Source organism: Lepisosteus oculatus, chromosome 4, assembly GCF_040954835.1.
Source record: "Lepisosteus oculatus isolate fLepOcu1 chromosome 4, fLepOcu1.hap2, whole genome shotgun sequence".
Lineage (NCBI taxonomy): Eukaryota > Metazoa > Chordata > Actinopteri > Semionotiformes > Lepisosteidae > Lepisosteus > Lepisosteus oculatus.
The window spans coordinates 44,410,140-44,430,590 of record NC_090699.1 but is presented as its reverse complement, the minus strand read 5'-3'; the positions used below and the strand labels follow the sequence as shown (position 1 = coordinate 44,430,590).

The 20,451-nt window shown below is 35.8% G+C and overlaps 1 protein-coding gene across 1 annotated transcript; it reads left to right on the top strand.

The window, feature by feature from the left end:
* Positions 1-3,724: 3,724 nt before the first annotated feature.
* On the top strand, positions 3,725-18,072 carry arhgap19 (Rho GTPase activating protein 19). Its single transcript, XM_069189259.1, has 12 exons — positions 3,725-3,809; positions 5,160-5,413; positions 6,415-6,495; positions 7,005-7,214; positions 8,062-8,288; positions 8,439-8,525; positions 8,969-9,034; positions 9,437-9,625; positions 10,419-10,517; positions 11,650-11,772; positions 14,238-14,318; positions 14,906-18,072. Exons 1-12 carry the CDS (start codon positions 3,766-3,768, stop codon positions 14,960-14,962), a joined length of 1,518 nt encoding a protein of 505 aa, XP_069045360.1. The 5' UTR covers positions 3,725-3,765; the 3' UTR covers positions 14,963-18,072.
* The last annotated feature ends 2,379 nt before the right edge of the window (positions 18,073-20,451 follow it).

The following is a 20,451-nucleotide window of genomic DNA, read 5'->3' as shown; positions in this document are numbered from 1 at the left end:
CAATACAAAAACACAGTTTCAATTGTTTGGCATTTTTCTTTAAGCCACACTTTGGGCACTACTGTAAGTCTAATAGTAAATTAAAAGGAAAAGGAAATATGCTGTTTCCTACATGAATGATATAAAACAGACTGTCTCCTTACTGATTGATTTTATAGTGCCTTGAGATGATGTATAACAAAAGACACAACATAAAATATAGAAACCATTTGGATACATGTACTGTATGTAGCCTTACAGTTAATGAGGCTTTCTGCAGTGCTCCTTGAATCTTAATGAACAGTTAATGGCATATGGAGCACAGGGTGCCAGTGCCAGTTCTTATTGTCTTGAAATGGAATGACTCATGACCCACAGGCTGTGGCCAACTGACAACTGCAGGTTGACCTGTACCTACTGGTCTGCACCTTCCCTACTGTCAGGAAATGAGCAAACCCATCTATTGAAGCATAATTAATTGTGGGGACTGGCTGCATTGAGTAATTTGAAAAGGACTGTCTAGGAGGCTGTAAACCTGTTTTAGGATGTTTACTGTGCTGTTGCTGAAGAGATTTTTTTTTCATCACTTCCTGTGTCAAATGAAACTTTTATAAAAACAGGATGTAACCGAAATAAATATATACTGTATGTGGTTGATTTAGATTATCGGATTTAAATTATGTTCATTCTGTAGGCCTATAACACTAAAATAAAATACTGTTACAAACAGGGAGCTAAGAAAATGAAGAGTTGCAGAAAATACAGAGTTGGTTCATCAGTAATTAAATTAAATAATCATAACTACCAAATTCTAGTAGATATGTCAAGAATATACAGTACCCGGGCAGTTGGTATAATTACAGGTAATTGAGATCTTCGGTCTCTGAGAGCTTTGGCGAAAACAGTAATAAATTAAGAACACTGGGTTAGACAAATACAGCATTTATTAATAATAACAATAACTCACACTAAGAACAAACAACACAAAACATAATATATTACTTACTCTATTTACAAACAAGGCTCTCAGAGACTGACTGCTATGAAGTACATAAATCCTATACTGTATAAAGCAACTACAAGGGCCAACAAGGGAGATAAACATGCCTTCTAAGCATAACACAATGTCACCCAGAGCTAAATCTCTCTCTGTATAAATATGGAGGCTACAAAGCAAATGGGAACCCATCTCCCTATTTATATATATACAGTATATATATGCACTAATCAGGAGAGACTGTTTTAAAACTAGGAATTATCTACACAGGAATTTCAGACTTTCCTAAAAGATACAGAATGGAAAGCTCTCTTTATAAGGTTCAAATATTTACTTGAAACTGGTCTTAAAGGCTGAACAGAACAAAACCTCCTGCATGGTAATGTCTTTTCTCCCACTTTCTGTCCAATCTCCATGGACTGTTGATGACTCTTAAATATTTACATGTACAAAGGACTTGATTCACCAAGATAAATCAGACAATTCCTCTGATCAATGTGTCTCAGATTCCTACAACTCAGCAAACACCTCAAATTCACTTCTTCTTTTACAGTATATCTCCCTAAAACTGCAAATGTTGTCACTAGATTGGTGTTGACCATTGTCTCTAGACACTTCCATTACAATGCATTGTGGAAAATAAAATCTAAATCGACAGGTGTCATTATTATCTCCATGTCCATATGATCTCTGCAATTAATTGAAAATTCCACCATTTAGCCAGAAAGGTCTGTTGAGAACATATTCACATTTGCAGTGCCAACCTGGTCAAGATGTTTACTTAAATATTGAACAGAAAAACACAGATGAACACAAGGATGAGAACTGAATACACTTTGGTTCTGCACGCCTCCATGAGATGGCCAGCAGCCATATCACCCTGCAACTCACAACTGGCAGCCCACTGAAGCTAAGCAGGTGTGAGCCTGGTTAGTACCTGGATGGGAGAGCTCCTGGGAAAAACTAAGGTTGCTGCTGGAAGCGGTGTTAGTGGGGCCAGCAGGGGGTGCTCACCCTGCAGTCTGTGTGGGTCCTAATGTCCAAGTATAGTGACGGGGACACTATACTGTAAACAGGCACCGTCCTTCAGATGAGACATAAAACCTGACTCTCTGAGAGGTCCTGACTCTCTGTGGTTAATAAAAATCCCAGGGTGTTTAGTGTAACCCCGGCATCCTGGCCAAATTTCCCCTTGGCCCATACCAATCATGGCCTCCTAATAATCCCCATCTATGAATTGGCTTCATTACTCTGCTCTCCTCCCCACTAGTAATAGCTGATGTGAGTGTTCTGGAGCACTATGGCTGCCGTCACATCATCCAGGTGGATGCTGCACATTGGTGGTATTGGAGGGGGGTCCCCATTACCTGTAAAGCGCTTTGAGTGGAGTGTCCAGAAAAGCACTATATAAGTGTAAGCAATTATTATTATGAGATGCCATGATTTAGCCAGTGCTGAGAAGCTGAGAAGCTGAGCTCATCCTTGTGCTGAGAAGCGGTAGCTCCTCTGGCCCATGACAATACAATGATATTACAACACTTTGTAATATCTCAAGACTCAAGAGGATGCTGTAGACAACTGAAGAGCTTCACTGAGTTTTTCTTCTTCATGGAGCATGCCTGGATGATGAGTTCATTTGAAAAAGTGGATGCTTTTGGATATTCTTTTAAAGAAAAGATAAAAGAGACTGTACATGAAGCAAGAAGTGCTCACACAGGATTTATTTGGGTTACTGGGGGCTACAGCATTAATTTCGCTGTGTGTTTATGTATTTTTAGTAGAAAGTGATAACCTATTGTGTTTGATAGAGGAATAAGAACTGTAATTATTGTGCTGGCCTGTGGGTGCGATGGTGTTTCAGAGGGATACCACAGCCTGTGTGGAGAGAACAGTCCAAGTACGTTTAAATTTCTAGGTGGTGCAGTTGGCTACAGTACTTGCTAATTGCTACTAGTACTTAACACGTGACATTATTAGTTCAGGCTTTTATTGGATTAAACTCTTTTTTTGTGTTAATAATGCATATTTGATTAATTACAATGTGATCACTACATAGTTTTGTATCACAGGCAAGTGTAATGTGGAGTTTTTCTGAAGAAAAATACTCTCAAAGCAGAAGACAAAGCACAGCCTTGTACACTTTATTTTACAGAATAAAGGAAGGAATACGACAACTTGAATAGAGATTTAAACAACGGCATGTCTATTTAACAGCTGCCGTTAAACTCTGAGTCTGTACACCTGTTTCTAATAATTAAATAAAAATGTAGCACTAAGTGTTGTGGGTTCACCGAACGCTAGGTGTCACAATATCTTCTTTCCTCTGGTTTTGGGACATGTACAGTAGGCTGGGACCAGGGGTGTTTAAAAAATGTAACTTGTAATAAATTAATTTCTCAATAATTTTTATATTACAACCAATTAAGTAATTCTACCCTTATTGTAATCATACTCCGTGTAGCAGTTGTACATCATATCAGGAATACATTGTGACCCAATGTTTTACATGTTGAAACAAAGTCTACAAGATTTTAAAATAGACGCCTTCTAGATTCCAACAAACAGGTAAAAAAAAATAAAAGATTTCTAAAACTGCCAATTATTTTGTTTTTGTAATGGTACTGCTCCAGGGCTTGTCTGCGGCTCAGTGCTGGCTGAGATTCAAACCCACCTATCAGAAGCAGAGTGGGAGAGCTTTCTCCGTCTTTCACGCCCATCTCTGGCTGCGGACCAATCAGAGGTGCAGGAGGCGGGGCGGTGCGGGGAGCCGCGGAGGATTCAAACAGAAAATGGCGGCTGAGAGAGAAGCTGGAGGAAGCAGACAGAATAGAAGGTAACAAATTATTTAGGAAAAATAAAAAAGCTGGTTGAGCTTTCGTTATGGCAATAGAACCACATTGTTCTCTGGCCTAGTAAGAGATATAGCATGTCCTAGTTACTGACGTTTATTCTAAAAAGCGTCTTGAAATAACTTGGGTTTGTTGCTCATACATGATGACCATATCTTTCGTAAACTTTCTAACGCCTTCTGTGATGAGCCTTATAATCTGGAAAGATAAATACACTGTACTGCGCCAGATAGTTTTAATGTTTACCACAGCGCAAAACTAGGTATGTCACGTAAGAAGCTTTGATTTCTCTTTACTGTCCCCGAATGAATAGGTTGTCTGTAGATGGACGTATTTTATTGCTTTGAGGGTGCACTTACATTTGAACAAAAACATAATCCACTAATATCTAGTACGTGAGACCGTCTGCAGTTGTTCATGCAGGCAAATTCAAAGCCCCTTCATTTATTAAGTTTTAGTTTGTAAATTTTAGGTGTTGAGTGCATTGGTTATTGCCTGCCCTTGCTTTTATTACCCGTTTTATAAGATTTCGCAGTACATTCTGAATTGAAAACATTTGCTAAGGCTGTTCAGAAATGTTAAGACATCCAAGCGACGTAAGTGCTGGCAGTTGTGATATTACATCGGAGCTGTGGCTCATTCTTTGGAAAGAGGAAGGTAGAGTCTCGGTTACCTACTAGTGTGCAAAGTCACAGTAATAATAATTGCTTACACTTACTGTATATAGCGCTTTTCTGGACACTCCACTCAAAGCGCTTTACAGGTAATGGGGACTCCCCTCCACCACCACCAATGTGCAGCATCCACCTGAATGATGTGCACTGCAGAGCAAGGCTTTTTCTTACCCCTTGTGCCATCATTTGCTCCTTTTTATTTCTCCATCTGAGTTTCCCAAGCTGTTTCTATAGTTCTAGTAATACAAAGGGAAACAATTCAGACTCCCCTTGCATAGTTGTGTTTATTGAACAGCTGGGTGTAATCCAACATTTGAGGAAGTATAATCGTTTCAATCTGATTCCCGACATCACATAAAATAAAATTAGCATTAAATGTTGCTTCTTTACAACAGAGGTATCTTGCAAAACCCGAAATAGATTAACTGTTGTTCATTTGGAATTTTCTCTCTGGAACAAGAATCTTTATGCTATTAAACATTTCACAAAAAGTATGCCAGTATGGTCTTTCTGTACACAAGTCAACAATGAGATGAGTTCTGGGGGAGTGTTTGACATTTTGTATTTAATTTCTCCTGTGGATTTGTTGTAGTTGGTTGGCATGTTGTGCTAATTCACTTCACATCAAAATGTCTACAACTGCTGAATTGTGTTTTTCAGGGGAACGGTTTGTAACGTCGTGATTAGCCATGAGACTAGTCTGCGTAGCCAGCCCATCATCTTCAATCCTGATTTCTTTGTGGAGAAATTGCGTCATGAGAAGCCAGACGTCTTCATGGAGCTGGTGTTGAGTAACATCACAAGGCTCATTGACCTTCCTGGTACAGAGTTTGCCCAGCTACTGGGGGAAATGGATCCCAAACTGCCCAGTGCAGCAGGTTTCTTCCGTTCCTTGAACTTCCTCAAACGCAAAGGTCAGCGTCATCTTTAATCATGATCTTTTTTTGCGTCTAGTGCTTTTCATGCTCATGCAGCTCAAAAGGCGTCATATACAAAGTATCAAAAGATGATTTAAGGGGGAAAAAATCATGAAGAGGAAGACAAGAAAGGATTTATGTAAAGATGTGCAATCGTTGTTTAAAACTTCCATTTGAGGATGAATAGCTGATGAAAGGGGGTAGAAAGTTACTCAGTCTGTAGGCATTGTACCATACAGCAGCCTCTCCCTTCCTTTTTTGATTCATGCTTGGAATGAAGAGTAGGTCAATATCAGTAGATCTGCATGTTCTGACTGATAGACTGAGCATTTGAGCAAAATCATTTTAATATCAATGCCATTATGTGTTGGCAGCCAATGCAAAGGTGCCGAAACAGGAGTAATGTCCAGTGTTTTTTATTTTCTGTTAAAACAATAGGAAATCTGATTTCCATTGCATAGCAGTGTGAACTACATCTGGCTTGATGAGCTTCAGGCTCTAGTATAATGCAGCATTTTGAATACATTTTTTTTAAAGTGATTACAGAGCCATCAGCAATCAGACACATTTAAAACACTATTAAATGTTGTTTTTGTGCCATCTAGAATATCTTGCCAAATGTACCTGGTGTATATTTCTATTGCCACTGAGCTACACGGTAATCTCTCAGTCCCAGTAGGTCTGTTTGTGAGGTAGTCTGCTCTGTAATGGCACAATGAAGTGAGTACAAATGCAATACAATAACAGAAAATTTCATTTAATTAAACCCATATTATACGAAATAGCATAATTCGCAACTCAGCTGCGCCATTGTCCAAGTACTAACAATTGAAAGTAATTATTTAAATTGTTTGCTGTTCTGAATGTAGTTACCTATATATAAAAAAAGCAAAGTTTTTTAGGATTTCTGCCAGTTGTGAAAAATAAAATGTCTGAAACTGCTGTACAATGAGTAACAGTTGGCTGTACTTTTAAGTTTTTGATTATCCTTTTAATAGATAAGGGAGTTGTGTTTGGAACCCCCTTGACTGAAGAAGGGATTGCTCAAATATACCAGCTCATTGAGTATCTCCACAAAAGTGAGTTGCCTTTTACATCTTTAGAACAAAAATATACGTAGTGTAGCATCCAGCTCTTCTTTTGCAGTAATTAAAAAGCATGCACTTTGTTACTTTATATCTTTTTCTACAACATTATTAATATAAAGGCACGCATAATGCAAGAATGTCACAGTTTTTGTGTGATAATATATTGTTTCAAAATGATAGAACATACCTCTCTCTGCAGTATTTTTATTTCTAATTATAATTTTCCTTCCGCAGCATGTACTTTCTCCAGGTGGTGTTTTACTCTGGTTCATAAACGAATGTGGCAGAAGGTGTCTGTGGCTTTTATGCTGAAATATTTATGTGAAAAAGAATTGAAATGTCTATTACAATTGCTTTCTAATATATTAGAATAAGAACTGAAATAAAACATTCAAAAGAGCATTTATTATAAACCTAAACTGAAATCGAACATAGGAATCCCTTACACAGTTTTTTTTGTATGATCTATAATAAATATACCTCTGCACTTAATATTTCAGATCTGCACGTGGAGGGCCTTTTCAGAGTGCCTGGGAACAGCGTCCGACAGCAGGCTCTAAAGGACTGTCTCAACAATGGTCTTGACATTGACCTGGATTCAGGGGAGTTCCATCCTAATGATGTGGCTACTCTACTGAAAACCTTCCTTGGGGAGCTTCCTGAACCGCTGCTAACTCACAGGCACTACCACGCTCATCTTAAAATAGCAGGTACCCTAGAACATTAAAGTAGACTTAACATCTCCAAATATAAACGTGATGGTTGTGAAGAAAGGACTGTCGGATATTTCTCCCTTATCAACAATTCATCCAGGTGCCATCCATCCATTTTGGAACTACTTTATCCAATTTAGTGTTAGAGGAGAGCTGGAGCCTTACCCGGCAAGCAACAGTCACAAGGCAAGATACCCCCTGGATGAGACGCCAGTCCATCACAGGACATAGACTCAGACACAGACACAAACACACACACTCGTGCCAAGGTCAATTTTTCTAGCATTCAGTTAAGCTACTTGTATGTCTTTGGTCTTTGGGAGAAAACCGGAGAAACTGGAGGAAGCCCATGCAAACACAGGAAAATACATATAAATTCGGCGCAGATAGCACTCAATAGGAAAAACATGTTTATTCTTTCTACTCTTCACTGTGGAACTAACATTTACTTGTTCCTAAGAATTGTTTATCTTAAGAAAAATCAGGATTATGTGCTCTCTTCTTGAACAATTACAATGCTTTGCAAAGCTAGTCACCCCCTGCCAATAATATTACATTTTGGTTAATTACAAATAACATAGGCATATTTTTCAAATAACCTTTCTTTATTTAAAAATGTAATGATCAGAGTGAACACTGTCAAGCTGTCTGCAAAACCTAGAAAAGGTTTACATCAGTAATTCTCACTTGCAATCGGTTTCTAGCCGCCTAAGAGCAAAGAGCAAATGCAGTCATCTCCCCCCATTGGCACGACTGCTCTGCTCACCTCTTATGTATTGCAGCAAACATGGTTATTGATTCCTTAGAGCTAAGGCTGTCCCTGTCTTTTGCTGCCTGTTTTCAGAGCTAACGTTGTTTGACGAGAGGGGGAATAAGACGGCTGCGCCAGATAAAGAGCGTCAGATAGAGGCCCTGCAGCTGCTGTTCATGCTGCTCCCGCCTGCCAACCGCAGCCTGCTCAAACTCCTGCTGGACCTGCTGTACCACACTGCCAAACAGCAGGACAAGAATAAGATGTCTGCCTATAACCTGGCCCTTATGTTTGCTCCCCACATCCTATGGCCAAAAAATGTAAGTTGACATAATTCCGTTCAAAATGAAGACCGAGAGTTTGGTGTTAGACTTGGTGTAATTGAGGGCACTCCAAAAGTCATGTGATCACTGGAAGTGCAGTCGAGCTGCGGTGACCTCTAAATAAAGTTTTTTTTTCTTCTTTTAAAGGTGACAGCTAGTGACTTACAAGAGAATATACAGAAGTTGAACAATGGTGTGGCATTCCTGATCAAGCACTCGCAAAAACTGTTCCGGGTTGGATTTTTTTTTTAATAAATCTTTTTAATCAAATGCAGTTTTGAGTGAACTCAGTTCTAAAGTACCATCACAGTGTTTTTCAATCACGTCCAATGTAAATTTGGATCTGATCATAATACTGACGTTAACAGTAGAAAATATAGTTTCCATGGGTACTCTAAAAAAAGCAGGACTTATAACGGTGGATTTGCATATTAAAACCTGTGTTTAAAAAAATTCTAAGATGAAGATAAAGTCTAAGATGGAATAATTGTAACATTTAAATTTACATTAAATGTTTTTTTTTTCTGCTCATCTACTGCATGTTAATAATGTTGAACTTCCTGAAAGTAATAAGAGTTTATTTCTGAATTAAATCAAAATTCTATTGAATGTCAAGTCATTTTTTAATTACATTTTAAATGTTTTTATATTTAATACATACATTTTCTGTTCTGTAGGCTCCAGCATATATCAGAGAACACTCTAGGATGCAGTTCTCAGGATTGAAGATCCTTCAGTCAAAGGTTTTCTTTTTTCTTTATTCATCTTTTTACCAGTTTATGTATTATGTATTGTGATATTAATTGATTGTATATTTAATTGCAACATGTTAAAGTTAAACTAAAGTTAAAAACCTTCATATCATTGATGAATCAGAGAATAATGGAATCTTTTTTTACTTATCAGAAGTTTGGTCTTTATGCATTTCTGCCATCAAGAGGATTTGAGAAATGTGAGCAAAATAAGCAAAGTAAAAAAAAAATTGTAAATGAATCTGAAACTGAATGTTGTTTGTTAAAAATTTTTAATAAGCTAAAAGTTAAGAAGCTGTAGAACAATAGTGAATATTTTTTTGTGAAAATACTTTGGAGTTAACAGTGTTTTAAATTTAATTGGGACTAAACAATTTTTTCTCTCTTATCAAGGATGATCTGGATCTCTTGCCCTCCCAAGGAGCTAATGGCCTTGTCACTTCGAAGAGGAGCTGCCTCGATCCTCCCTCCTGCTCCCAGCCTGATGACAGCCAGTGTCATACAGAAGAAGCTCTAAAGGAACTGTTCCGTCATGTTAGCAACATGCCGGAGTCTGCTAAGAAGAAGAAGTTGGTTCGACAGGTAGAGAAACAGTATTGGAAGTCCTTTCCTCAAAACAAAAGCTCTTGGCACTCATCTGCTATATCATTTGGGGATTCATTAAAAAAGTGAATCCCATCGGATTCGTTGCCTTGGGAAACTGCAAACATGATTAAAACGTAATAGGCAAAAGTTACTTTTTTTCACTGCAGTAGATGTTGCAGGCACTTGACTCATGATGTCTCTGGTTAGAACACCACCCCTGAGTATATAAAAACATGGCCAGTGACAGAATAAAGTATCAATTAATCTTAACGTAACCAGCAGTAGTTCAGTGCTTTATATGGGTACAAATTTGTAACCCTATCTGCAATACTTAATTGTGCATAAAACTTTATTGTACTCCATTGATAGAGCGTACCAAGTACTTCCTTTACACTTGAATGCAGGCTGGAAAATGTTTTTTTTTTTAATCCATTAATGGAAAATTTGATTTCCAGAAGAATTTATTGCATTTAAGCATTCTGAAAGAAACTAAGCATAAATGACCCCAGAGAACCAACAGTTGTTTTTCAGAAAATTTATTCCTTTCTTGTATTTTTCCATTCTGAACATCTCCCATAAACATTTTAGGTATTTGTAGTACACATTAAGGGTATTCCAGACCTTTCCAAAAAGTGAACGGACTTGACATAAATGTTATATTTATGTTGTCCGACAGAGGTGCTGTCTGGTAGCTAAGACTTTGTATACCACGCAAGGCTGATGCAGTTGCTACAGTAGAGAGGGAAATACCGCTGGCATGGCAGTAAAAGACCTTTGTATGTTTTTGCAGTTTGCCAAGCAGTCCACCCCAGGGACTCCAGTGCTGGGCTCTCAGACTCCTCCCAGGAAGAAGCATGCCCGATCCCGCTCCTTTGGGGGTCTCATTAAGGTCATCACTTGTTTCTCTTATTTGGTTTATCATAAATATGCTAATATGATTTGTGAGAAGACATTCAATTTAGTCTGTGGCAGAATTAAGTTAGATTTAATTTTAAAAATTGTGGGACGATCGGGGAGTGCTCACCCTGCGGTCTACAGTTTGTGGTTCCTAATGCCCCAGTAGTGATGGGAACGCTACCCTGTGAAAAGCCATCTGTCCTTCAGATGAGACCGTAAACCGAGGTCCCCACTCTCCGTGTTCATTAAAAATTCCAGGTTATTTCTCGAAAAAAGTAGGGGTGTTACTCCAGTCTCCTGGTCACATTTTCTCCCTTGGCCTTTAGCAATCATGGCCTAATAATCCACATCTGTGAATTGGCTTCACCATTGTTCTCCACCCCGCTGATAGCTGGTGTGTGGTGAGTGTAGTGGTGTGTCCACATTACTTGTAAAGCACTTTGGGAGGAGTATCCAGAAAAGAGCTATATAAGTGTAAGGATTTTATTATTAAAACAGTACCAAAATGTATTTATAGACAGTTTATTGTTCTAAAACAAACTAAGCATAAATGGCCCCAGAAAACCAAGAGAATGAATACTGAAGGACACCCAAATCCCTGACTACAGTGGAAGTCATTCAGCATCAGAAGAATGATAATTAATGCAAAGATTTATCAAACATTTGGTGGTTACAGTTGTTTATCAGGAAATGTATTCCTTCCATATAGTTCTCCATACTGAACATTTTCCTTCTCCAATAAACATTTTATATATTTTTATTAAAAGTTAAAGATATCCCAGGCACTTCAAAAAATGAAATAAACATTATATTTATGTAGTCCAACAGAGGAGAGACTAACAATAAGTTATTAATTTAATAAGTTATTGCACATTAATTTGCTACTTCATTGTTGTTTTATTTTTATATAATATATAAAGCAAGTATAGAGATTCTATATGTAAGTAAACAGACAAATTCCCTATTATATATTTAAGGGGGCCAAACTGTTGAGCTAGTTCTCTTTATACCATTAGCCATGTAAAATACCACAATAATAGTGATGTTAGGCTTCTTTCAGAGTTGTTGAATCCATCCTTTACTTCTTCTATACAAAAAGAAAATGTTTTTTATGTTTAAAACAGAAAAGGGTTTTGGGGAACCAGACTTTAATGGAAAAGAAAAGCAAAAATACATCTCCAGAGCCCTCTACTCCCATCATGGTACTGACGGACAAACACGGGAAAGAAAACATTGATTTGCAATCTGTAAGTCTTTGATAATATCACATATTTATTCATTTGTTCCTTTTTTTAATTGTTAACATGCCCAAAGGGGTTGGGCAGTCACTTGACCTTGGACCCCTAGAGGTTTTATTCCTCCTTACTAAGGAGTTTTTGGTTCCTCTCCTCCGTCGTCTTCTGGTCTTTTCTCTTCTGTATTCACAACATATATGGTCACTTGCTTTGTTAAGCGCCCTGGGACAACCTTGTTGTGAAAGGTGCTATATAAAAATAAATTGAATTGAATATGTACACTACATGGAACTAATATGTGTACACATTTTGCTCATCTAGCAGCATTGCATTCAATATGCTTTAAATATATTAAGATGACAGAAGTACAATGCATTGTTTTACACATATGAAGTTTAGATTGTCTGAAAGTTGTCCTGAGTTTCTAACCATTTCAGTTTTGTGTGGGGTGCTATTAATTTTTAGTCATTTTGAAAGTCATAACAAATAAGATTTAAAATGTACAAATGAGCAAAAACATATCTAAGGCTGAAACATTGACTGATTTACAGGTACAGGTAGTGCCACCTGTGCAACATCTAATGCAACTGCTTAACAATGTTAAATAATTGTTGTAATTTCTAAATTCTGGGAGGGAAAGCTATCATCGTTGCCTAAAAAGCACACAAGGTATTAAGGTATTGTATAAGAAATGAAACTGAAGGTAATATTCTGTGATATACAGTGTCCTGCATGGATAAAAAAATCTGAAACGGCTTATTTGGTCCGTACTTAATCTTTAATATTGTGTCTATACCTGTACCAGCCTTTTCTATATAATGAAAATATTTCTATACAAGTCATATGGCTCAATATATGACTTCACTATTATTGCTAATGTTTTAAGCAGTGATATTATATAACAAGCATCAGAACATATAGACTTTTAAAGGGGAACTGAAGACACAATTTCTCAGACCAGTTATTAAATGTCGGTAACAAAATAAATCCATTTATTTTATAGAAAACTTTGTTTAAAATGCTGTAAGTTGCCATGCATTCGCAAACTCACATTTGAATTCCCACAAATTGAAACGTGATGTGGCACTTCCTGCTCGCTAGTCACCGTAATGATTAATGACATGTGATGTATGGGTGAATAAGCACAGGCTGCGTGGTGGACATTTCGCCACAGAAATGTTCCAGGGTGATCTGCATGCAGAGTTAACAAGTAGTATTTGTCGGCAAAACCATCTCAGAATTGAGAGAAATATTTTTATTTGATTACAAGAGATGTATTCAAGAGCCTCTTTCTTTACAATGTAAACTACAATGCAAAAATGTAAACTAGAGGTTTTAAAAGGTACATTTAACTGTTATTGTGTTTTGAAATGCATTTATCAGTGCTGATTCTTTCTAACCCAGAAATATAAAAATGGCGTTGTAGATCCTGTTTAAATTAAAAAATCTTATCACTGATACGCAAAAGCACAAGCTGACCATAAAATAAGTCTCCCTTCCCTTTTAGCTTAAATACAGTATTCCAGGCCAGTGTTGTGGAATGAAATATTAGCACATGCAATCCAATATCTAAACCAGTGTTTGTTACATGTTAATCAAACAAAGTCACCGACATCCAAAGCAAAATGTTGCTAACTGTTGTTTGTGAATTTTGAAGTTGTTAAATTTGATTCTGCCAGTATACAAGTCATTTGCCAAATTTAACTAAATTCAGTTAGTGTTTAATACACTTTCATTTATGTAGCAGCAAGGTGGCATAGTGGCTAGGGCTTTAGTTGGGTCAAAGTATTCTCTAAGTCATCATTGTAAATGAAAACGTGCCAACCATAGACATAAACCTCTTAAGAACACACAGTACTATATCACTTATATATCCTATAATTCAGGAAAGTTACAAATGACTGTGTTGCAACATCAGCATCAGTACTTTGCTGCACTGATTATGAATACATTAGACAATCTTTTAGATGTTGTGGTAAAAGAAATAACTACATGATGGGTGCAAAATTATTAAACTTGATGCCAGAGTTTTTGTTGTTTGATTTAGTGATTTACATTTTTATTAGTTTTATTTTCAAATGAGAAAAAATGTATATTTGTGTGAATAAAAGCTTGTAATTAAATGTGACTTACATTAGATATGTTTTTCTATGAATTTAAATAGCTTTCTTCTGTGAATTTAGTAGCTTTCACATGCTACTATTTAATGTGTCTAGTAATATCTGTCTTGTTAGGTTTATAATATTTAGAGTGAGTGTTTTTTTAAGAAAATGTACGGTACTGAGACATTGCAGAACTTCACCTGTTTTTTAAAATTATTGCAAAAACTGTTGTCCAGTTCTGCTTTAGCATTTTAGAATCATCTTGAACTTTTGAATATAATAAATGTAAATGCAATAATCAATTTTCCACTAGTTAAGAGTTATGGGATTGTTTATTTCTTTGTTTTTAATATTTGAATCTGTATATTGTTCAAGTTTGAGAGGCCCCTAAATTCTCCAGCCCTGGTAAACAGAACAGTGAATTTAAAGTCTGCTGATGAGAACTCCAGGGTCAAGGTAATTCTAATTTTAGATAAGTTTTGCAATAAAGTTTTGAATATTGAACATTAATGTGAGCATTATACCAAAATGAAACTTTTTTGTAATGAAACTTTCTGTTCAGTAGAATCATCTCATATTTATGGTAAGCAGGTCTGCCTGCTCCAGTCTTTTTAATGACATTTTTAAACCAATGCAGTATATTTCTCTAGACATTTTTCAGGTGCATAGGATTGCATTTTTCGCTTTTAACTTTTACGACTTGCACTGTATCTTTTCTGTTAAACTTTAAGACTGACTAGATGCCAGTTTTATTTAATTAGCAACAATAACATCAAAAAGCAGTAGTGATGCATTATGAAAAATGCAACCATGTTATTTAAAAAAACTGGAAAAAGGTACATTTAATAAGTTAAATTAATTCAGACTAAAAGAGCTCAATATTAACTTAATTTCATTGTTGAGCTTCTTCATTTTTAAGCACTACATTGTCTAATGTCAACATTAGGCATGTCTTCAAGTTATACTTTACAGTTTTTAAGTTTTCTACAGCTTGTTTGTCATAAATGCGACTTTCTTTCTTTACTTTAATTTCTGTTTTTCAGGATTGCTCCTCTTGTACCAAGGCCTGCTTTCCCCCAGCACAGGAGTCTTCTGTTTAAAAAATATTTTTTGAAATGGTCCTTCAAAAGCTGTGATTAAGTTTATCATTCACTGTGGTATATTCAACACAACTGAGCCATTTTTCTGTATGTATATATGTATATGTTTTTGTTTTTAAAAATGGTCTGTTTTGGATCAAACAGTGAAACTAAATCTTCTTTGGGATATCTGGAAGTCAGACTGTCAGCATGGATATTGGTGATTCATTGACATTATACAAAGCTAGTGATGGGTATAATTAACTATATATATAACTACCTTCTCTCCTATCACATGAATAGGACACATTTAATTTGGGGATACTCCAATCCATTTCCATATAATTTATTCTGACGTAATGGGTTGGTGGATCTGATATATTGAAATACACACTGAATCTGGATGCCTGTTGGCCATGCTGTACATCTATGCATAAAATGGCTCATCTTAATTCTATTCCTTTTTATAGAAATAAATGTGTCTGCATTCAGAATCTTGATGGAGTCTTTGCAGTAAGATGTCAGGTCTAACTTGGTGGTGATAAAGTGAAATTTGTGAATTGAATGTGTAATTTATGAAACTTCGGTTGGACTGTTAATGGATATTCAACTGCTTCTAGTTCTGTTCCAATACTGCCTTTTATGTTTGGATAGTTGTAGTGAAATCCCAATAGATATTTTAACACATTTGGAAGGCTTTTTAAATGCAAGTAACATTATTACTATTTTGAATGCAGGAATGGGTTGAATGTTGTTGGTCTTGGGAAGTGCACAAGAAGATGGACCTTGTGTTTAGTTTTAACGTTTAAAAAGTTTTGGAAATGCCAGACCATTCTGGTTACAGGTCCAGAAAGTGTCATATTAATTTAAATGGTGGGATATGGAAAATGCTATGAGTAAAGGGTCATTTGTGAAATGCCATGAATGAATTCAAAAGTAAGGAGGGTTCGCGATAAGTAATGATTGAGAAAGAATGTGGAAGAGAGGATATTCTGTTGATTGAATTTAAGTCTGTGAGATGCTCATATGAAATGTGAACGTAGCAATTTTATGGTTAGTTTTAGAAGTTATTTAACTAAGTGCCTTTGTGAGATTTTTTTATTTACATCACAGGCTCAATAACTGTTTTTTTAACATTTGGTTAACTATCTTTATTGGTATGATAAATGTTGTCTTGTCTGACAGTGTTTTAATATACTACTATGCTTTTAGAATTTTGTTTACTATCATAAATTATTAATTTAGGGATAATAATGGGAGTATTGGTAAGAGGTCCTGTCGTTTTGTTCATTAACATGGTTCTGATGCTTCTGAAATGTTAAAAATAGTCTCCATCAGAATGTAGCTTCAAAATGGAAAATTCAAGACGAGTAAAAAAACATGCCTTTCCAGAACCTCCTTTCCAGTCTGAATTGTGCCCACATTTCCCCAGAGTAATGTTAGCACAATGAAAACCCTTTTCCTACATGACCACTTCAATTCTGATATTGATGTGATAAAAGTAGTGAGTCTGATCTCTAATGTCTGTTACATTTTAACCACTGTGTGGCCAGTTGAGCCATATCTTATTTTAATATTTGCACACAGACCTCACTATTTCTATATCCTGTTTTTTTAAGGGCATTTACAGTTTTTTCCCCTCTTAGTGATGAATGAATGCTGCTAAAATCTAATCTCTGATTTTAGCATCTGTGCTGTGTCTTGGTTTCAGTTCACCTTTGTAAGCAAAATTTGTTTTTTTGCTGCTTTATTAGTCTTTTTTTTGGTTAGTTTCTTAGAAAAGCAAGTAGACAGATGCATCTTATCTTGAATGATTAACTTAACATTTAAAATATTTCAAACCTCACGCTGCTTTTTTCAAATTTTATCTATAAAATCACTATAGAAGCCTGCAAGGAAAGGTTTTTTAATACAACATTGTGACCATCCAAGGAAATAAAGATTGCTTCATTAGTTCAGATACATCCTTACTGTCTTTATTTGTTAGTCAGAAGTATGCATTTTGCATGAATTGTGGTGCAAATAATTTTGCACTCTATATACTACACTATACTGATTTGAAGTCGCGTTTGTTTATATTGAAAAACTTTTTGCAATAGTGTGACATTTTAAAAAAATAAACCGAGACTGTTTTGTATTTCTTCACATATTATATTGACAGTCTTGGGAAAATCAAATCGTGCTGTAATGTAATAGCAGTGCAGCTACTATACATCTTCAAACTAAAATAGCAGGTGTTTGAATACACTTCACTGGAGTAATAGCTTTCTGACATAGCAGACTGGGTTTGTGCCAGACAGCAGGCAGGCAACACCTTACTAAAGTAACAAAATGTTCTGAGCATGTTTTAATAACTCAAAGTCAGAAATATCTGAATTCTCATTGCTTAGTTCAGATAACACTTTTCTGTTTCTACTCTGAAGCAGGCAATAAACAAATAGAAACCTAATTTGAAGCCATGCCCAACTTGTAAGAGCCTATAGGTGAACTTTAAAGTGAAGTTTGAAATAGTGGGATCAGTTTTGTATGAGAAACAAAACTTGAACAATTAACCCCTTACATTTCATAATAACCTTTATAGCTTTTTTCACATCTTTGGCATATAGAAGCTGGAGAGCCTTGTCAAAATCAGAAATGTATGATTGCTATCAACCTGCTTTCTCGTGAATAAGTAGGTAATCTTGTAGTATATGCTTTACTAACCAACCAAAATATTTCCTGGCCATAATAGTCTTAAACTGTGCAATAGAGCACAGCACAGGTCGCATAAAATTCTGTTTTAAGAATACCAAGCAATATTACGTTAGTCATTCAAGGTATTAAACAGCTGTATGAGTGATTGTAGTGAGTGTACCATCCATATGTATTAGTCTGTTTTTGCTGGTGGGGTCTATTACAGCAGAATATGCTTTATTTTTTCTCTGTTATCAGGACCTTAATAATTAGGTTTCAACGTTTGGGTCAAGTTTCTGAAAGCTGTTGTCAGCAATGCATTTTCTAAGCTATTTTTTACTTGAGCAATTTTGTCATCCTAATAGTTATTTTTGTTCATAATGTATGTAAAATAAGTTGTAACATTGTAAAATACATGGCTTTAGTAATCATTTTAAAATAAACACCTTTTTACCCCGTCTCTTGAACATTTTTTCTCATTATCAGTCCCACATTATTTAAACCCTGGAAAAGTATCTGCATACTTTTGCAAAGGGCTGGTGCATGTTTACAGTGTATAAGAAGTTAAGCAAAACTAAATAATTGCTGCAATTGGCTAAATTAAGCATTTTCACGTTTTCAAATTGTACTGATATATAGGTAAGAAGTGAATTTCAGATATCAAATTTTAAAATTGTAAGACTTAAATTATGGGGGTGTTTTCTTTATCTTGATATAAGAATGAAGTTATGACTTCCACAAACTCAAAAAGATGGAGGGAATTCTGCTGGAAGAATTTAACTCGATTCTTCATAACTCCAAAATAAAATTGTCTCGGCTTGGTTTGCCACAACCATGTTGGAGACAGAGTCGTAGTAGACGCAGGGCATTCAACGCATATATTGGTAATGTCCAAGACAAGAAGTGTTGTCTCTGATTAGCAAGACATGTTTAGAAATTCCAAAGTCGTGTTCAGTTCTGTGTCTGGGTAATCTGCCTGATGAGGATGTGGGCAGAGGTAAATACTTGCTAAAAGTATTCTTGGCAGCAAGTAAGAAAGCTATTACACATCAAAGAGCCCCCAAACCAAGAAAATGATTGTTTCAGAGATTTATGAACTGAAAAAGTTAACCTTTCAGTTAAGACTCTAGAAGGACATTTTTTTGAGAGATATTGGGAGAGGTGGATTATTTATTATTTATTACCTAATGATAATGATTTAATGTTTTTAGAAGTTTTTTTTCCTTCACCCATCTTTATCCAGAGCATTATACCCTCTGTCTAAATGCAAAAGAATGATGCGTAACTTTATACTCATTCATATTTGTAATACTTCAGGTTTTGAGATGACAGGCAACTTTTTTTTCTGGTTACCTTTTTATGTTAAAAAAACATAACAAATAAGAATGAGGTTATAAGGTTATCAACCAATATTCAATTCTCAGAATGCTGGATGCTGCACATTGGTGGTGGTGGAGGGGAGTCCCCATTACCTGTAAAGCCCTTTGAGTGGAGTGTCCAGAAAAGCACTAAGTGTAAGCAATTAATTATTATAATTATAATGCTGTTCTGTGTAATTTGAATCATATTGTGCCACAATTGTTTTTATAATGAGCATAGGAGACTTCTTGGATGCACCTTTCTGTTCTCTGGAACATCAGTATGTGACATCTGTCAGAAGGAAAGTATTTCAATACAATTTGCTTTGTTGGTTGTATGCTCTTATGAACTTCAATCATGATCATAGCCGAGTAAAAGCATTGTCAATTTCATCCACAAGGTGGCGGTGTTTAAAAAGTAAACACAATAGCGAATAACATGTTCGTAATACTTTAATTGCCCATTAGAGGTCATATGCTCTCTTTACTTATACGTAATAACTACATATTTCATATTAAAGATCTGAAAATAGCCCATTGCATGCCATTTTTGCACATTACATCTTTTTAACCATCCCAGAATGTGTTGATGAACCCCCAAATACTTATTTTACATTATAAGTTTCAAACAAATGTTCGCTTAAAAGTATGCAGTTGTCAATGTTTTGTTTAGTTTGCCCTTTGTTTCAAGTTGTTTTTTGAGTCGTTTATTCTTCTCACTATTGCTTTCAATGCTTAATTTCCATTAAAGTGGCATGTTCTGATTCGATTAAGAAACTGGAATAATTATGTAATTTGTTTTACGCACACATAGAACATTTTCAATATCAATGTGATATGTGCTTAAGGTTTTTATTATTCAACCATTTTAAACAATATGCCATATATCACATATTTTACATGTGGAACATGTTTTAAATTTGCTCTTGCAAATGAGTTTTCAGGCATTAACAGAACCTTTGTATGAGCGACCATAATTTTGTCATTCCCAGGTTCTGCAAAGCCTTGTCTAAAAAAAAAACTTGAAACATGTTTGTAGTGTTATTAGTGCGTTTCAACGTCTTCAGTGCCTTTGCATTTTTTTTTACTTAGAAACGCACTCGGATTTTGCTCATGGTCGGGAATTCTTTTCTCCGTAAAAAAAAAACACCGTAAAAGCTGTTTTAGGAAACTAACTCCTTATGGGAGCTTGTTGTTATCTCGAGCAGTTGTATGCATTTTTCCTTTCCTCGTATCTCTGGAGCATTAATTATTACAATTATTAGATGCTCCTTTCATTAAATTGTGTGATTTCCATTTGTAGAAAGATACAGCGCGATAGCTTTGGGCGGGAGCACATGCGTTAAACATTTCGTATTAGTCGGCTTCTAGCTGTAGTTCTTTGAGACATTTTCCTGGACAGGCGTCGTTTTTGTTGAAACACAATGGCTAGTTAAGAGTACCTGAACCAACCTAAGCATTGTAAAGGACCAAGGTTCA